This window comes from Gossypium arboreum, chromosome 2, assembly GCF_025698485.1.
Source record: "Gossypium arboreum isolate Shixiya-1 chromosome 2, ASM2569848v2, whole genome shotgun sequence".
NCBI lineage: Eukaryota > Viridiplantae > Streptophyta > Magnoliopsida > Malvales > Malvaceae > Gossypium > Gossypium arboreum.
Window position 1 is genome coordinate 2,868,791 of NC_069071.1, and position 16,000 is coordinate 2,884,790.

At 31.2% G+C, this 16,000-nt stretch overlaps 2 protein-coding genes across 3 annotated transcripts; one reads left to right on the forward strand and one right to left on the reverse strand.

Annotated features, from left to right (window-relative positions):
- Positions 1 to 4,677: 4,677 nt before the first annotated feature.
- Positions 4,678 to 8,691, forward strand: LOC108467284 (CBS domain-containing protein CBSX1, chloroplastic). 2 transcript variants are annotated; one of them, XR_001868798.2, is made up of 9 exons: positions 4,678 to 5,103; positions 5,643 to 5,730; positions 5,847 to 5,911; positions 6,744 to 6,792; positions 7,196 to 7,245; positions 7,769 to 7,884; positions 8,084 to 8,141; positions 8,249 to 8,437; positions 8,545 to 8,691. XR_001868798.2 is itself a non-coding variant. In XM_017767884.2 (8 exons), the coding sequence occupies exons 1-8, from the start codon at positions 4,885 to 4,887 to the stop codon at positions 8,321 to 8,323; spliced, it is 720 nt and encodes a 239-aa protein (XP_017623373.1). In that variant the 5' UTR covers positions 4,678 to 4,884; the 3' UTR covers positions 8,324 to 8,691. The 2 variants fall into 2 exon arrangements, 1 of the variants encoding a protein (XP_017623373.1); XM_017767884.2 differs by having other exon boundaries at positions 8,249 to 8,691.
- Positions 8,692 to 14,544: 5,853 nt separating this feature from the next.
- Positions 14,545 to 15,780, reverse strand: LOC108464263 (ethylene-responsive transcription factor RAP2-10). Its single transcript, XM_017764460.2, has one exon. The coding sequence runs from the start codon at positions 15,444 to 15,446 to the stop codon at positions 14,919 to 14,921; it is 528 nt and encodes a 175-aa protein (XP_017619949.1). The 5' UTR covers positions 15,447 to 15,780; the 3' UTR covers positions 14,545 to 14,918.
- Positions 15,781 to 16,000: the final 220 nt, after the last annotated feature.

Below are 16,000 nucleotides of genomic sequence, written 5' to 3' on the forward strand. Positions count from 1 at the left end.
TTCAAATTAATTCAATCAAGTTTTTAGATTCCTATGCCCAACATAATAGTAGGTTTCAAATTGTGGAATCATTACTTTTAGGATTTTTAACTTACCATGAAACAAAAGTTAGCACTTAGCACCATTGAAGTTGACTTCTAAAATTAGCATATACATGGGATCCAAGTGGGTGTAAATTGAGAAGAGAGATTCTTTTTGATTGTAATATCTATTGCTAAACTGAACCCTTGTCTCCCTCTCTATCATTGCAGGGTTGAGCTGGCTTAACAACAATAAAATGGCCCCCCCTTTCCATCTCTCATTAGATAAAATTTGATTAAAGGGTTAAAATGTCATTACACAACAGATACTGATAGATTATGTGATCCCCAAATGATGACATTGTAATACAATGTGTTTCAACCTTAGTGTTTATCATTAAGGTCTTTGCTTTAGATGATGAATCCTTTTGACAATCCTAATGTTTATTATTTGAGATATTCTATGCTTTATGAAAAATAAGCTTGGTTTTATGCCCTTAGAGCAAATGGAGGTGGCTAATAAGCTTGAATAATTTTTGGGCATTGCCTCAAAAATTAGATTAAGATTGATAGATATATTTTAGAAGCTTGTAAATTAAACAAATCTATTAGTTGAAAGATCACAAAAGTTAAAAGCTTTTCCTTCTTTTTCCGACATAATAACAAGCTTTTCTCTGGCTTAGTCGTAGAGGTGTGCATGGGCCGGGTTACCCGGCTCGGCCCGAAGGCCCGCCCGAAATTTGGGAGGGTTTAGGCAAAAATATAGGCCCGAAAAATGAGCTTGGGCAAAAAAATTAGGCCCGTTTAAAAAATGGATCGGGCCTCGGGTAAGGTATTTTTGGCCCGAGCCCGGCTCGAATTCACTACATGACAAAAAAATATATTTTTTAATATTATTTCTTTATTGTTTTCTCCCTATTTTGCTACTATTTTACTATTATGTTGCTACTATTTTGTTGTTATTGTTTAGATATTGTATAAAATTTATTTTATTGTTAATTTTTATTATTATTTTAAACACATTTGTTAATTTTGTTATTATTTTAGAAGCATTTGCTTGTTAAGTTGCATCTATTTTAGTGTTATTTAAGTATACATATTTTTAAAATTTATTTTTAATATGTTGAGAAATATTTATTTTGATGTTTTGAGTATTTTTGATAGTTTATATATATTTTAAAATTATATAAAAAATAATATAAAAAATAATATAAAAAATAATATGGGCCGGTCGGATCGGGCCCGGGTTTTAACATTTTTATTAGGGTCGGACTTGGGCAAAATTTTAGGCCCATTTTTCAGCCCATCCCGGGCCTAACAAACGGGCCTAAATTTTTAGATGAGTCCAGCCCGGCCCATGCACACCTCTACTTAGTCGGTTCACGAGAAGATCATTGTCATTTTCTCTCTCAACTTTCGATTAGTGGATCCATTTTCTCACTCTAAGAGGAGAGTTTCTTTTGAATCTTTGTTTTTTTCCTCCTGTTTCGATGGTATTGATTGTTTATATTGGAATCTGACGGTTTGCCAAGAAGAGCATCACTTTATTCGTTAGAGTTAATACAACGAAATGAGGTTTTTGAATATCATAGCATATGCCTGATGTAAAGGGCTTAACCTTTTTTTTTTTTTCCTTGTTCTCATATTTAGTAAAAGTATCATAAAGACACTTGCTAGTCAAATTGCATTTTTGTAGTTTTTACTATAAAAAAAGAATAAATTAATCTTTGTGCATTAGATTAAAGAGCAAATTGGTCATTGATGTTAAAAATTTATCTATTTCTATTGTTAAAAATTTGCATTGCTAATGAAATTAGATAGTTACATGGTTTCATCCCATATATACCTCACGCTAATATATAGAAACTAGTTTTTAACAGTAAAAATGTATAAAAATTTTAGCAGAAGGATTTATATACTCTTTGATCTAACGTACATAAACTAATTTACTTATTTTTAAAGTAAATAAGACAAAATATAATTTAACTCTTAATACAAAGAACTATATAATACTTTTACCGCTCACTCCTTTTGTTTGACTTTAACCATTGCCTCCATGGATCTGGGACGGGCTTGATGCCTAGCTTGCAAGCTTTTGGTTAATTTTGGTGCTTATGTTTCATAGCTTGTATGCCTATGACCATTTTGGTACGTTATTTGCTTATGGTCTTCTTGAATTTTTTGATACCACGAATGCTCAATCTGATTTCATAGTTCTACAATTCATGAGCCTATAACAAATAAGGAAAACAATTAACCCATGATTGTGTTGAGAATTACTTGACCATGGGCATCCAAGACACCGTAGCCTCACGACATATTAAAAAAATATATGATAATTTATTTGATCTTTTAACTTTATAAAAAAAATTATTTTAATTCTTCATTTTTTTTTGTCTCGTTTTGGCTCTTGAATTTGTATTATTTATCAAATAACCCTAAAATAGATGGAAAAATTCACATATATTAACTTTGCTGACATGATACATATGTGGATTGTCATATAGATGCCCCGTTAGCAATTAATTAATATTTTAAATATAAAAAATTTTAAAAAATAAAAAAGTATAAAACTATTAAAAATTATAAAGATTATAAAAAATATTTTTAAAATTTTAAAAATTTAATTGTTGACGTGGCCCTACATGTGGACTTCTACGCAGATGCCATGTTAACAAAGTTAACAAAAGTTAAAATTTTCATTCATTTTAGGGTGATTTTATCAACAATGCAAATTCAAAGGCTAAAAAGAGTGGGAAAATTAAATTAAGAACTAATTTTTTTTTTTTGCAAAGTTGGAGGGCCAAATAAATTATTATGTCTTAAAAATGCAAACTATGCTTATACATGAAACAACATAATATATAATTGGGGTAATGCAACATTTAATCCTTGAATTTGACAATTTAGTCTCTGATTTTTTTTTTGTTCACATTAGTTCATGAATTTGGCTATTTTTCAATATTGATCCATGTAATGACTTGACACTTTGAGATTATGGTACTTCATAATGACATAGATCAATATTGAAGAATTTTGTCAAGTTCTAAAACTATTATGGGCCAAAAAAATTAAGGGACTAAATTAAAAAAGTTATAAAAATCAGATATTAAATTTTCTTTATCCTTAGATAATAATATAAAAGATTTCCTCTATCTCAATTAAGTTTTTACATTAACTCTATTATTTTAAACTTTTAATTAATTAAATAATATAAAATATTAGTTTCAAAGTTTTTAAACTTTTTATCAATAATGAAATTTAAAAATAAAAAAGTCAAATAAATTTTACTACATAAGTTAACATGCATGATATGTGAATTAGTGGCAAAAATAGGATATGCTTATGGGCTGAGCTAATAGCCCAAGTTGAAATTTAAGAGGATATAGAAAAATAATTAAACTTGAAAAAATGGACTTTCGTAAAAATTTAAGTTCTTCTAAAATATGATTCGGGTTTGAAATTGAACATTCAATGTCTGAATTCAGCTTAACTCATTTTTTACGTTTGCAATATTATATTATATTATATTATTTTTAACATTATAATTTATAACATATAAAAATTAAATCTATAGTAATATTTACTACTATAATGTAAACATTAAAAACAGTTAAAATGTTTATATATAATTTTTAATAAATGAAAATATGTAAAATTAATAAATATTAAATTAAAAATAATATAAATATTTTTTTTCAAAAATTTATAAATAATATGGACAGACTTAAAATAGATTTAGATTAATCATTTACAAATATGGGCAGACTTGGACAAAATTTTTAGCTCATGTTTCGAAATGGACCAAACTTAGGCAAATATAAAGTATGTTAATATCATACTTATGCTCGATCCGAACCTAATTCGGTTGAGCTAATGAACACCTCTACTTGATTAAATGGGGTAATTATAATGTTAGCCATTTTAGATAATTATTTATTCAATTAAGCCTTTCTAAGATTTCTAGATAGTGAAAATTTTACATTTTTAGCTTTGACAAAAATTAATAATTCAATCAATTTGTCAATATAATTATACTTGTCGTGTAAATAAAATTTGAATCCATTCAATATCTATTTAACGATTGAAAAGATTTTACATAAAAAATTACGATAAACTTGAGATGCATTATGTATATGAATAAACATAAAATCCATTAATTGGATTTATAAAGACATGATGATAAATTCAATACTTAACATTTTCTTTTAAGCGGTAATATAGATTAAAATGTTAACTTTTAAACATGAAAACTCTGCATAGCAATTCACGTATTTCATACTATTTTTATGTTTTTAATTTATTTTATTTGTTGATATAGCATATAAGAAAAATAATGACATATTAACATGAAATACTATATGGGTTGCCACACCAACATTGTCCAAAATTAATATTTTGATCAGTATTTTTATTAAAAATTATTTGAATTTATAAAAATATTAATGATTAAATATTTAAATTTAATTAAAAATAAATTTGAAATTAAGAAAAAATAAATGGATTAAAGTTATTATTATACCATAAAAATATTAATAAAATATATAATAATAAACCTTTAATTTTAACCATATAAAAATTTCCCGCAAAGGCCGTCTTAGGATTTTAACCGTTTTGAAGTCGTAATCAGCACGCGCCTAAGAAAATCTAGGGAATTTGGCCCAAAATCGCGAGTCCAAATCAAAGGCATCATCAGTTACTTGTTTAAGCTTCGCTAATCACTATATCTCCCACCTCCAATCAATTCTATTACTCCTCTTTTTGGCCCTCTTCGAGTTATCCCTCACTTTCCTCACCAAAAAATATCCAAACAACGACCACCGTCCACTGCCGCCGAAGAGGAGAGAGCCCTTTAAATAAAAAAATGGACACAATTCTCCATACCGAACCTCTATCTCTCACTCGCTTACGCGCCACTTCGAATTCCACCGCTTCCATTCACCATATGCCTTGCCAGCTCATCTTCCGTCCTTTCCACCGCCTCTCCTTTCCTTTATCCACCGTCAACGCTGGCTCCAGTTCTCGCAGGTCATCCGCTTTTGTTGTCGCCGCTAGCGGCACTCTCACCGCCAATTCCGTTTCGGTTTGTTACCTTATCCGTTCGTTCTTTTTTCTTCTTAATTATTGGATGTTTATTTTTGCTGAAATTAATACTAAGTTTCGAATTGATTTAGAGTCTGAATATGTTAGAGAGAGTTTTCTTTTACATGCATGGAATTTTAGCTGTTTAAATTCGATTTTATTTGAAAATTTCTGGCTTGTTTATGTGTTAGCCTTTCTGATTTACTGTAATAAGTTGTAAGTTTCAGTGATTTAGGATGCAGAGGCAGTAAATAAGCTCTGCAAGCATCTCTTTCATTTGTTTTATTTTTATCCGAATATTGATTGTAGTGCTAAATCAATTACTAAAGCTTTTAGCCAAAAAAAAAAAATTCAAATGCTTCAGGTTAATATAATTAGATTAAAAAATTTATATTCTCTCTATATTATTCTTACTCAACCGTACTTGATTTAGGAGGAAAAATGCTGTAGCATTGTCAATGTTGGAAGATAGATATATTTTTTTTTCGAACTTTACTCGTGTTATTTGTATGAACAGTTCTTTATTTTGAGTGTATGCAGCCGAGAGGTGGAGTATATACAGTTGGGGATTTCATGACGGGAAAAGAGGATTTGCATGTTGTAAAGCCAACAACAACTGTTGATGAAGGTACTCTTTGCTTAGCTTATATCTTATAATATGTTGTCTGTATTTGTGTGTGTGTGTGTCTGTAAATATGCATATTTAAAAAGGAAGGTTCTAATTTATTGATCTTGTGTCGATAGCACTGGAAGCTCTTGTTGAACACAGAATCACCGGTTTTCCTGTTATCGATGATGATTGGAAATTGGTATGTTATCTTTCCCTTAATTTTTTCTTTTCATGAGTTTTTTGCAATTCATTTGCTAACTTTTAGTACCAAACCTCAAAGCTCTTTATACACTCATGAGTCCTTGACATTTCCACAAAGGTGGAATCCTAGTATTTGCATTGTCAAACTGGGCCAATGTCCCAAAAGTGAGTGTTGGATTGGATATAGGGCCTTGCCCATGAAAGGTTGAAATAGAATGCTACTCTTCTAGACTTGAACTAATTGTCATGATTCAATAAGTTTTAAGCAAATATCTTGGTGAAACAGTGGCTAATTGGGACTGTAGGTATACGCAATACGATTCTTTCTCCATTCTTAAGACTTTAAGTTGAGGTGGGTGAAGGAAAGGTTGTTCTGGCCATATGATGACTTTTTAGGCCTGATCACATCTCCATTATAGGTCAATTCATTATTACTGCTTCATTCCATTTCATTTGATTGTTGCAACTGTGTGAACTTGATTCTGTAATGTCAATATTCTACATAGTGTGATAGTGATGTAAATAGTTCTCATTGTAAGATGTTTGGTATAAGCCAAAATGGAAAATTTATGGTTATACCATGATTACATTGTAGCAGATTTTCTGCTTTCATTTGGAGTTCAATTATCCAAAAATAAAATGAAAAGAGAGACATGTCACAAGTTTTCTACCATTGAGGTGCCTTCTTTTTCCTAAGTTTTCCAGCATGCTTTCAACCAGTCAATTTCAATTTTGTTTGTTTGGTTTGGGTAACTGCTTTATCCTTTTTGACCTGGTAAACATTAGCTTTTACTTTTGGAATAATGGGATCATGTTCTTTTCTGCTTCAGGTTGGACTTGTTTCTGATTATGACTTGCTAGCATTGGACTCCATATCTGGTAAATTAAGGATATCTGATGAATTTTACTGTGGCTTTTATATTTCTTTTAGTTGTGATTTCGTTATGTACAGTTTTCCTAGAAGCAGACCCTTTCCTTTTGATCCTTATTTTTGTTTTTTTTTTTTTTTTAATAAATCTTTATACCGGCAATAACTGCAGTTTAGTTTGCGCATTGAATTTTTATGGCTTCCCCTTCTAGTGGTTTTAGTGTGGACCAGTTTGTATTAACCTGGGATGCTAGTTTCTTTATGGCAGCTATTATAGGCTAATAGAAAGCAGAGAAGGCATTTTTATTGCTGTCAAAAAAGTTTCTTTAATCTTTTCCTTTGTGGAAATCTATCTGAATCTGGGATATCTTCACGTGATGATAGTAATTTCTTATGTACTGTTTTTTCAATTAGGACGGCGGACTGAGAATGACCTGTTTCCTGAAGTTGATAGCACTTGGAAAGTAAGCAAGAATTGTCTCTCTTCTTGATGTAGATGCATCTTTCTTTTGCAGAAACCATTGTCTTTTGCGGAGAGTTATATTATTGATTCCAGCACTTCTAAAATATCCTACTCTAGTCAATTATATCCTATATCATTTTCGAGCACAGAGATTCACTTGCTACAAATGGGCATTTCTAATCTGCTTATTTAATGTATTTGTTTTCTAATGCTAGTGATGGTACTTTGAGAAAAGAATACAATATATATTTGCAAATGACGATATTTTTATGGAAGAAAATGAACCTTCATAGTGGAAACTTAGTCGAATGCTTTTTATCCTTTTAATGATGCATAGCAATGTGGTGGAGCAAACTAGATCTTTTTTGACAGTACTAATTTTTAACAAACTGGATTGTAAGCTTCAAGGGTTGCATAACTTGTATGTATTTGAGTTCACTGCAATTGGCTCCGGAAGAACTCATATTTTTGTTTATCATATAATTTTTCACCTTTTGCAACTAAAACAGTCCTCAATTTTGCAGACTTTCAACGAGATACAGAAGTTACTCAACAAGACGAATGGCCAGGTGGTTGGTGATTTAATGACACCAGCTCCATTAGTTGTACGTGAAACAACTAATCTCGAGGATGCTGCTAGGTCTGTCAAACTTATCTTACCTTTGCTATTCCATATGTTGATTACCTACTTCCATAATATACGGTTCCTCTGTCTTTTCATTTTTCGGCACAAGAGGAAAGCATCTAAACTCGTCACCTGAACTCATATTATCCTAGCATTGTAAAATGGGTTGAGTGAACTATCAAACATTTCTAATTGGTTTATCGGAAAATTTCAGATTATTGCTTGAGACAAAATACCGCAGACTTCCGGTTGTTGATGTAGAGGGCAAGCTGGTAAGTCAAAAAGCATCATAAAAAAATTTCCCCTCTGATTTAAACCCCTTTTTCGTCTATTATGTTTTCTTCCAGCGTTCGCTAAGCTTCCTATCCCTTTCCTAAAGGTGGGTATCATCACAAGAGGAAATGTCGTTAGAGCCGCCCTTCAAATAAAGCGTGAAATTGAAGGAAAAGCTTAAAACACTCGAGACTTGAGAGGCTTTATCATTGAAGGATATTCAGGGCGTTGGATAGGGCAGTGAAGCAATGAAGTTTTTCCTTTCTCCATTTATCAAAGAAAAGTTCGGAGAAAGGTGTGATTACGTGCTTTTTATATGGTCAATCTTGCCCTGCTTTTGTATAATATTACATATATCATTTACATTATTAACATTGTTATAGTTACACAACTATTTACCAGGATTGACACATTGGGAGGGCAGAAGTTTAGCACAAATTCTTGTCAATGTTTTCAATCTATGTTGCTTTAGACTTTCTCCTTAAATACGTTCAGTGTTTTTTTTCGACATATTCAAAAACAAGTAGAGGTATGATTTTTCAAGGACAACATTGCACATATATATTTTTAATATTTGAGTTGCGGCAGGCGAAGTTGTCCATTTAGTATGTCAAGTTGATTTTGGGTTAACGTGGATCATGTCAAATTGGGCTTAAAAGCTATTTTGAGTTTGGGTTATTTTGGGTTCTTGTCATTCAAGTTTAAGTTGTTTTGAGTTTGGATTGCTTTGTATTCAAATTGTTTTAGGTTTTGGGTAGTTTCTAGTTTCTTTTTCCTTTTGGCTCATTTTGGAATTTTGATACTTAAGGTTCAAGTTTGGGTCGTTCATTGATTTTGGGTTGACGTTGTTTATGTCACTTCAGGTTTTAAAGTTTTCTAAGTCATTTTGATTTTGGTATTTTAAGTTTGGAAACTATCAATTTTAATCTGATACTTTGATTTATACATTTAAAGGAATGAATATATATTTTCATATTAGAATGATATAATAGTTTATTATACAATAAATCAGCAAAAATTGTAGTAATTAGATAATATTAGTAATTTGTGAGAATTTAATCAAATCAAAATTTTATATATAAAATTATATGAAATTAAAGTACATGTGCAATATTGCACATTATATTAAAATTCATGTATAGTTTTGATATTTATTTCTTTTGGGATTTTGATCAATTTTAGGTTTGTTCCATTTCAAGTTTAGGTTGTTTTGTGTTTTTGCCAATTTTTGAGTTGGCAAGTTTGAGTTTTGAAGTTTTCTTTTCAGTTCATTTTGAATCCCGATACTTTAGATTTAAGTCATTTTAAGTTTGGGTCCATTTCGTGCTCAAATAATTTCGGGTTTGAGTTCGACTTATTTAAGTTACTGACTCTATATGATCAAATTGTATTGAAACTGATTTGAATTCTAAGTTATCGGATCTAGTTTTTAGGTTAGTCCTAGGGTACCATATACACTTACGAAAGCATATATTGTAGATTAAGACTAGAAGTGTTTATGGGTTGAATCGACTTCAAGTTAGACCCATACAAGGGATTTAAATCAAATTTTCAAGCTTGGCACGACGTGAAAAATGGACTCTCTTTTTTTGTCGAAGCTCAGCTCAATTTAAGAAAGCTAAACTTGGATTCGACCCAGTCCACCCATATTTGATTTTTTAGATTATTTTTTGTTTAAAGATAAGATTTTTAAAAAATATAATATACTAAATGCACTAAAAATGTTAAAATAAAATTTTCTAATACATAAAAATACATTAAATAGTATTTAGATTTAAAAACATTATCATAAATATATTAAATGTTTTATTATATTAAAATAATTTTAAAATTTTATATTTTGGGTTAGGTTTCGTAAATTTTTTTAGGTTTTGAGTAATGAGTTTAATTGTTATTGACTTAGTGATTTAATATAAATATATAATTATTATTTAACATATATAATCAATATAATATTTTTATAACATAATATATTCGTGCCAAGTTGGATTGGGCTCCTGTCAAAAAAATTTGCTCAAGGCTCGACCCATATAGAAAATGTACTTTAAATTTTACTCAAGGTTATTTTTCGAGCCTCATATTTTGTCCAAACCCTATTTTTTTTAAGTGAATTTTTCATGTTATACATCAGTGATCACCAACCCAAATCCTAAATAGGACCTGGGTCACCTACCTGTGACTCAGATAGGTCCCGCCAGACAATTGAGTGCGACGCGAACTACAAGACGACAGCGAGAGGAGTTCGCAGATTCGTAAGGTGAGTCTGTGGATCCAACTCGCACGAACCATGTGAGGGTCACAGTCTCAGTCCGCATATACCCAAGGTGCTCTCAAAAGGGGGATCACATGCTCTGCAGGCAACCCAGAGTGAAACACGTGTCCAACGGACCTAAAGCTCTCTCAGAATGTCAGTCCCAGGTACAAAGAGGACTACGTGCACTGCAAGCAATTGGAGTGAGACACGTGTCTAGCAGACCTAGAACTCGCTCAGAATATCGGTCCTAGACACAGTAAGATCAGGCCGTGAGCTATGATAATATAAATACCCGAATACTCCTCTTAATAAAATACGAGACAAAATTACTCAACAAAATAAATTACCCGACTCATTAGCTAATGCTCGTAGGTTTTAGAACATAAACGAATTCTCCAATGGTGGGGTTGTTTGAACCTAAATTACCGGCTGAAGCTGTCTCTTCTTTACTATATGGGTAATGTCTGTTTTTGCATCCTTTCTTATTCTTCATGCTTTCATTGGTTTTTTCTCTCTTTTTTTTTAATGTGATAGGACATTTTAACTACCCATCCAACAACAGTCCTTCGTTTCTTATTTTGGTTTCCCATGAATTTAAAAAATTGGAAAACGAACCGGAGATTACAAGGAAACAAAAGTGTGAATATGTATTGGTTTGGAATTTTTGTTAAGGTAAAATATCTGTTGTCCTTGTCCACGTTTTGATGGTAATAGATGGGTAAGGCTAGGCTGGCTAAATTTCTAAATTAGTAAATGGATTCACATGAGAAAGGGGACCAATTTTGGGTACAGACTTTACTTAAGTTTTAAGTGTTAAAACAAAGGTAAAACTACTGTCGATAGCCTTTTATTAAGACTTGAATTATATTTTGACTCCACTTAAAAAATAGGTAAATTAGTCTTTATATTTCAGATCAAATAGCAAACTAATCAGCCTGTTTGTACTGTTAAAAACTAGTTCATATCGGCATAAGATACACGAGGCACGTCACGTATAACTGTCTGATTATTTTGCCAGTCATATAAGTTTTTAATAGTAGAAATAGATAAAATTTTTAATAGGAAGCACTGGGTTGCTCTTTGGTATAATATATAGGGACTAATTTACTTATTTTTTTAGTAAAGGAGTCAAATATAGTCTGACTTTTAGTTTAAGGACCTCCATGGAAATTTTACCTAAACCAAACAATATTCTTATATTTTCTTTCTCCCGCTGATTGTGGGCCGCTACTGTCAAGAGTTATGCCCTGTCCTGTCTTCTTTTGAAAACTTAAATGTTGGGCAATTGGCCAGGGTACGCAAGTTGTCAACTAACAACACCGAATAAGAGAAACAAGATATTTATGGTTCGGTTTAGAGGTAAATGAGACAGTTGCTCATGAGCTATTTAAATATAATTTGAAAAAAATTTAAATTAGTAAAGAAAAAATTATACTTTGTCCCTTTAAAAATATAAAAAATTTGACTTAATCCTTAAAAAATTATAAATATATAGGCTATTAAAATGGTAAAATTATATTTTTTTCTATCATAAAATTACAATTTAATTTCGGCCCCTAAAAATTTTTTCTAGTTTCACCCCTACTCTAGATATATTCGAATTATTGAAACCCCTGTATACCCCTCTAATTTTGTCACTAACCTCGAGTTGAGTTGAAATCTAAAAATAAATGTCTGATAAAACTCCAAACAAATACCGAGCAACTTAGCAATATTTGAGCTTGAATATTCTTAGCTAGGGTTGAAATCTCATTAACAGTTTTATTTGATAGATGATATTAAAGTACCCTTTTTAGTCCAATATGATGTTGATGGCATGCCCTGGTTTTAGATTAGGTAGTCTCTCCTTGCTTAAATTTAAAGATATAATAATAATAATAATAATAATAATAATAATAATAATAATAATTTCAACCAACATCCTTAAACTATGATTCAAAATTTTAATTTGGTTTTTAATTTTGAAACATTCTACTTAAGTTGTTAAGTATCAATATTATATCAATTAGATCATTACATTGTTTAGTCATTAGTTTGGTTGTTGACATATTAGTTTGTTTATTGAATGTCAACTAAAATCTAACTTAGAATATTTAGAATACATAAATCAAATTGCAAGTACAATGTACTTATTGCATAGACGATTTAATCACTCTTTGTTGCTTTTTTTTTGGGGGGTAAAAAAAAGAAAAAAATGAAAATGAAAAGGTTATAATAAAATAGAACTAGGTCCCCAACGGGAAATTTCAAAATTTTGAAGACCTTCTCTCCTCTCTTTAACTTGTTTTGTCATTCCATCAGCTTTTCCATTGTCTTTCCTAGGGATATGTCGAATGCCTCAATGTCTTATTCTGGATAAATTTTGGTGAATTCTCCTGATCAGAGTAGAGTCTAGATTATTATGAGCTTGGTTTTGAATTACTAAGACTGCCTCCATGCTATCAGTTTGAACCATCACGCTATCATATTTCTGCTCCAAAAAAAGCGTTAATCCATCTAAAATGCCCCACAATTCAACTTTCATACAAAGCAAAACCCCAAATATCTGTTACAGCCTAGAATCCATCTTTCATTATAGTCTCATAGAACACCTTCGGCTGCAACAAAATCGATTCCCTCATTAACAACACCATTAGATCTTACGTGAATCCAATTATTGCCCAAGGTCGAAGGTGGAATCACTCTTTGTTGCCTTTAACACATCATGTATAAGTTATCCGTACAATAAGATTATTCATATTTACAATTTGATACACGTGTATTAAATATGTTCTTGTTAATATTTAATGACTAAATTGAAATCTAAGAAAACAAAAGAACTTAATTAATGAAATAATGATACCTTAAAACTTAGTTAAAATTTTAAAAATAATTTGTTAATTTAAAATATTAGCAATGCTAAAATAAAATAAAATAAAATCACAATATTGACATACATTATTAATATGTCCGTTTTATTGTATAAAATTATGGACAACCTCAATTCTTAAATATTTTAAAACGTTCTATTCATATCAATGTTGTTTAAATTGGATCGATTGAATCAAATTTTTAATATTTTTATAATTTATTTCATCAAATTAGTAATCTAACCAATTCGACCACTGATCCGATTTTAAAAATTTTGATGCATATAAACCCAAAACAAATAATTAATACCATTTATAATTCTAAGTTACCAAAAAAAGAACACCCCTCACCACACTCATGTTGGATTGGACCAAACATCATCATCCACTCCCTGGACGGCAGTCCCTATGCTTTATTTTTTTCCTGACTTTTGATGAATGGTTGACCCACATTCATTGACACAATGGGGAAGCCAATGAAAAGAAAATTATGTTACAATTTGACCCTTAAATTATACTTATTTTTAATTTAGTACTTAAAATTTTTATTAAACAATTATTTCGTTTTAATTTACTTTAAAAAATAAAACACTTAACACATTTTTATTGAATGCGAATAATTTTTAAATAAATAATATTTCAAATACCAAAATTAAAAAAAAAAAACTACTACAATCGTGAGTTAAAAGAATACCTAACTCAAAAAATCTTATCACTTTAGCAGTTATAGCTGTAGTGGCTACTATGGCCATTTTGCACCAACTGCTGGGACGTGTAGGCCACTACCATGTTCCCTCACTTCCATTCTTTTTAAACCAACTCGAGCTAAAAAAATTTAAATTTAAACCGACTCAAACTCGAACTCAAAAATTTAAATTCTTTTGAGGGGTTAACTCTCTAATAAAAAAAAATTGAAATGTCGTTTTTTACATAAACCCACAACGAAGGTATTGTCCTTGGAATGTTTATGTTTGGTTTAAGTTTTGGGTTTTTGTCCCAAAGGGATTCACAGAGTTTATGTTTGGTTTAAGTTTTGGGTTTTTGTCCTAAAGGGATTCACAGAGTTTAGGCGTTCTTGCCAAACTTCATAAGCCCCTTTGGGTTCTCCTCAAAATAATAAGAAGATAGACATCCCGAGTCACAATACTTATTCAAGAATATGATTAATTACTTAACCGATAACACTTTAAAAACTTCTCTTAAAAAGAAAAATATCTCTTAACAAATTCAATCTATTTCCAACTCAATATCTTAAATTAATAACACAAACAATTATTTAAAAAGAGTAGAAAATAGAAATTAGTGCCAAATAATAATAATATACAGTTATCCAATTTTGTTTTTACAGTGACCAAAATTTGTTACCATGATACCCCAAATTACCGAAAGGTAGAAAAACCAAAGGGTTTTTCATTACACTGATAAAAGAATTATTAATACAAAGTTTTTTTTTTTAATTTCTTCAGCCGTCCCTTGTATAGAACTTACCTTACCTCCAGTACGGCGCACGTTAGCCACTGCCCCACGGTGCATGTTAGCAACTACCACCTGCACTTTTTTTTCCCTCCCTTTTTTATCAGCTCCCAGCCGCCATTAGCGACGGACCACCCCCCTCCCAAAAAAAAAATATATATTTTAATCATAACAATTTGGAGGGCCATGATTGAATCAAATCACCTTAACCATTCACCATCCGAATCTTCCGGGTCGGGCATCTTGTTCAAATCAACCCGATTTAAAAACCCACCATTTCTCGGCTTTAACTCATCACCATAGTCACCACCATTATAGCTATGACCATGATGATGATGATGATGATGATGATGATGATGATGATGATGATGATGATGGGCTGCTGCTGCTTCAAGAGCATCAACTCTAGCACCGACTTCAATAGCTTTCTTCCTTATAGAAGCCGCCGACAAATCACCACCGCCGCCGCCGCATCCGATTTTCTCTCCCGTCAAAAGGTCAGGGAAATTCAACCTAGCAGACGGCCCACGCAAGTAAAAAACCGCCGTGTCGTAAGCCCTAGCCGCCGCAACAGGTGTTGAATAAGACCCTAACCAAATCCTCGACCGCTTGTTGGGTTCCCTTATCTCCGCCACCCATTTTCCCCATTTCCTCATCCTTATCCCTTTGTACGGCCTCTCCGTAGACGACTTCCTTGAACCAGCAACAACCCCTGTTCCATTTTCCATAGCTTTTTTTTCGATAAATCCAATGTTTTTCAACTCTGGGTCTGTTTTTTTTTTTTGGCTGTATTAAATTTGGGCACGAAGAACTATGAAACTAAAGACAGGGCAAGGAAGGGTTTTTGAGGCATGTCAGTTTTGATTGTTGTGTCTCTCTGTGTGTGTTTGTGTTAGAAAATGGTTTTTTTTTTTTTTTTCTTTTTGCAGACAAATTACGAAGGTTTTTATGTTGCGAAAGAACTTTAAAATGAAAAAAAAAGAGAGAAAACAAAGGAAAACTGAAAATTCCAGAAAATCCAAATTCACCGACACGAAACTGTGTGAAAGGGAGTTATTATTATAATCAGGATTAATTCTCACTTTAGTCCCTCTATTATGCTGAAAATTCAAACTTTTTATTCTTATTTCAAATTTGTTTTAAGTTGGTCCCTGTATATATACAAATTAAGTTAACTGTATAAACTTAATAGAAAATTTAGTACTTGTGTTTCACATTTTTTTCTAATGGTATCTAAAGGTAACAATGTTTAAACTTTTTAGTGTTTAATTTCTGTTTAAGA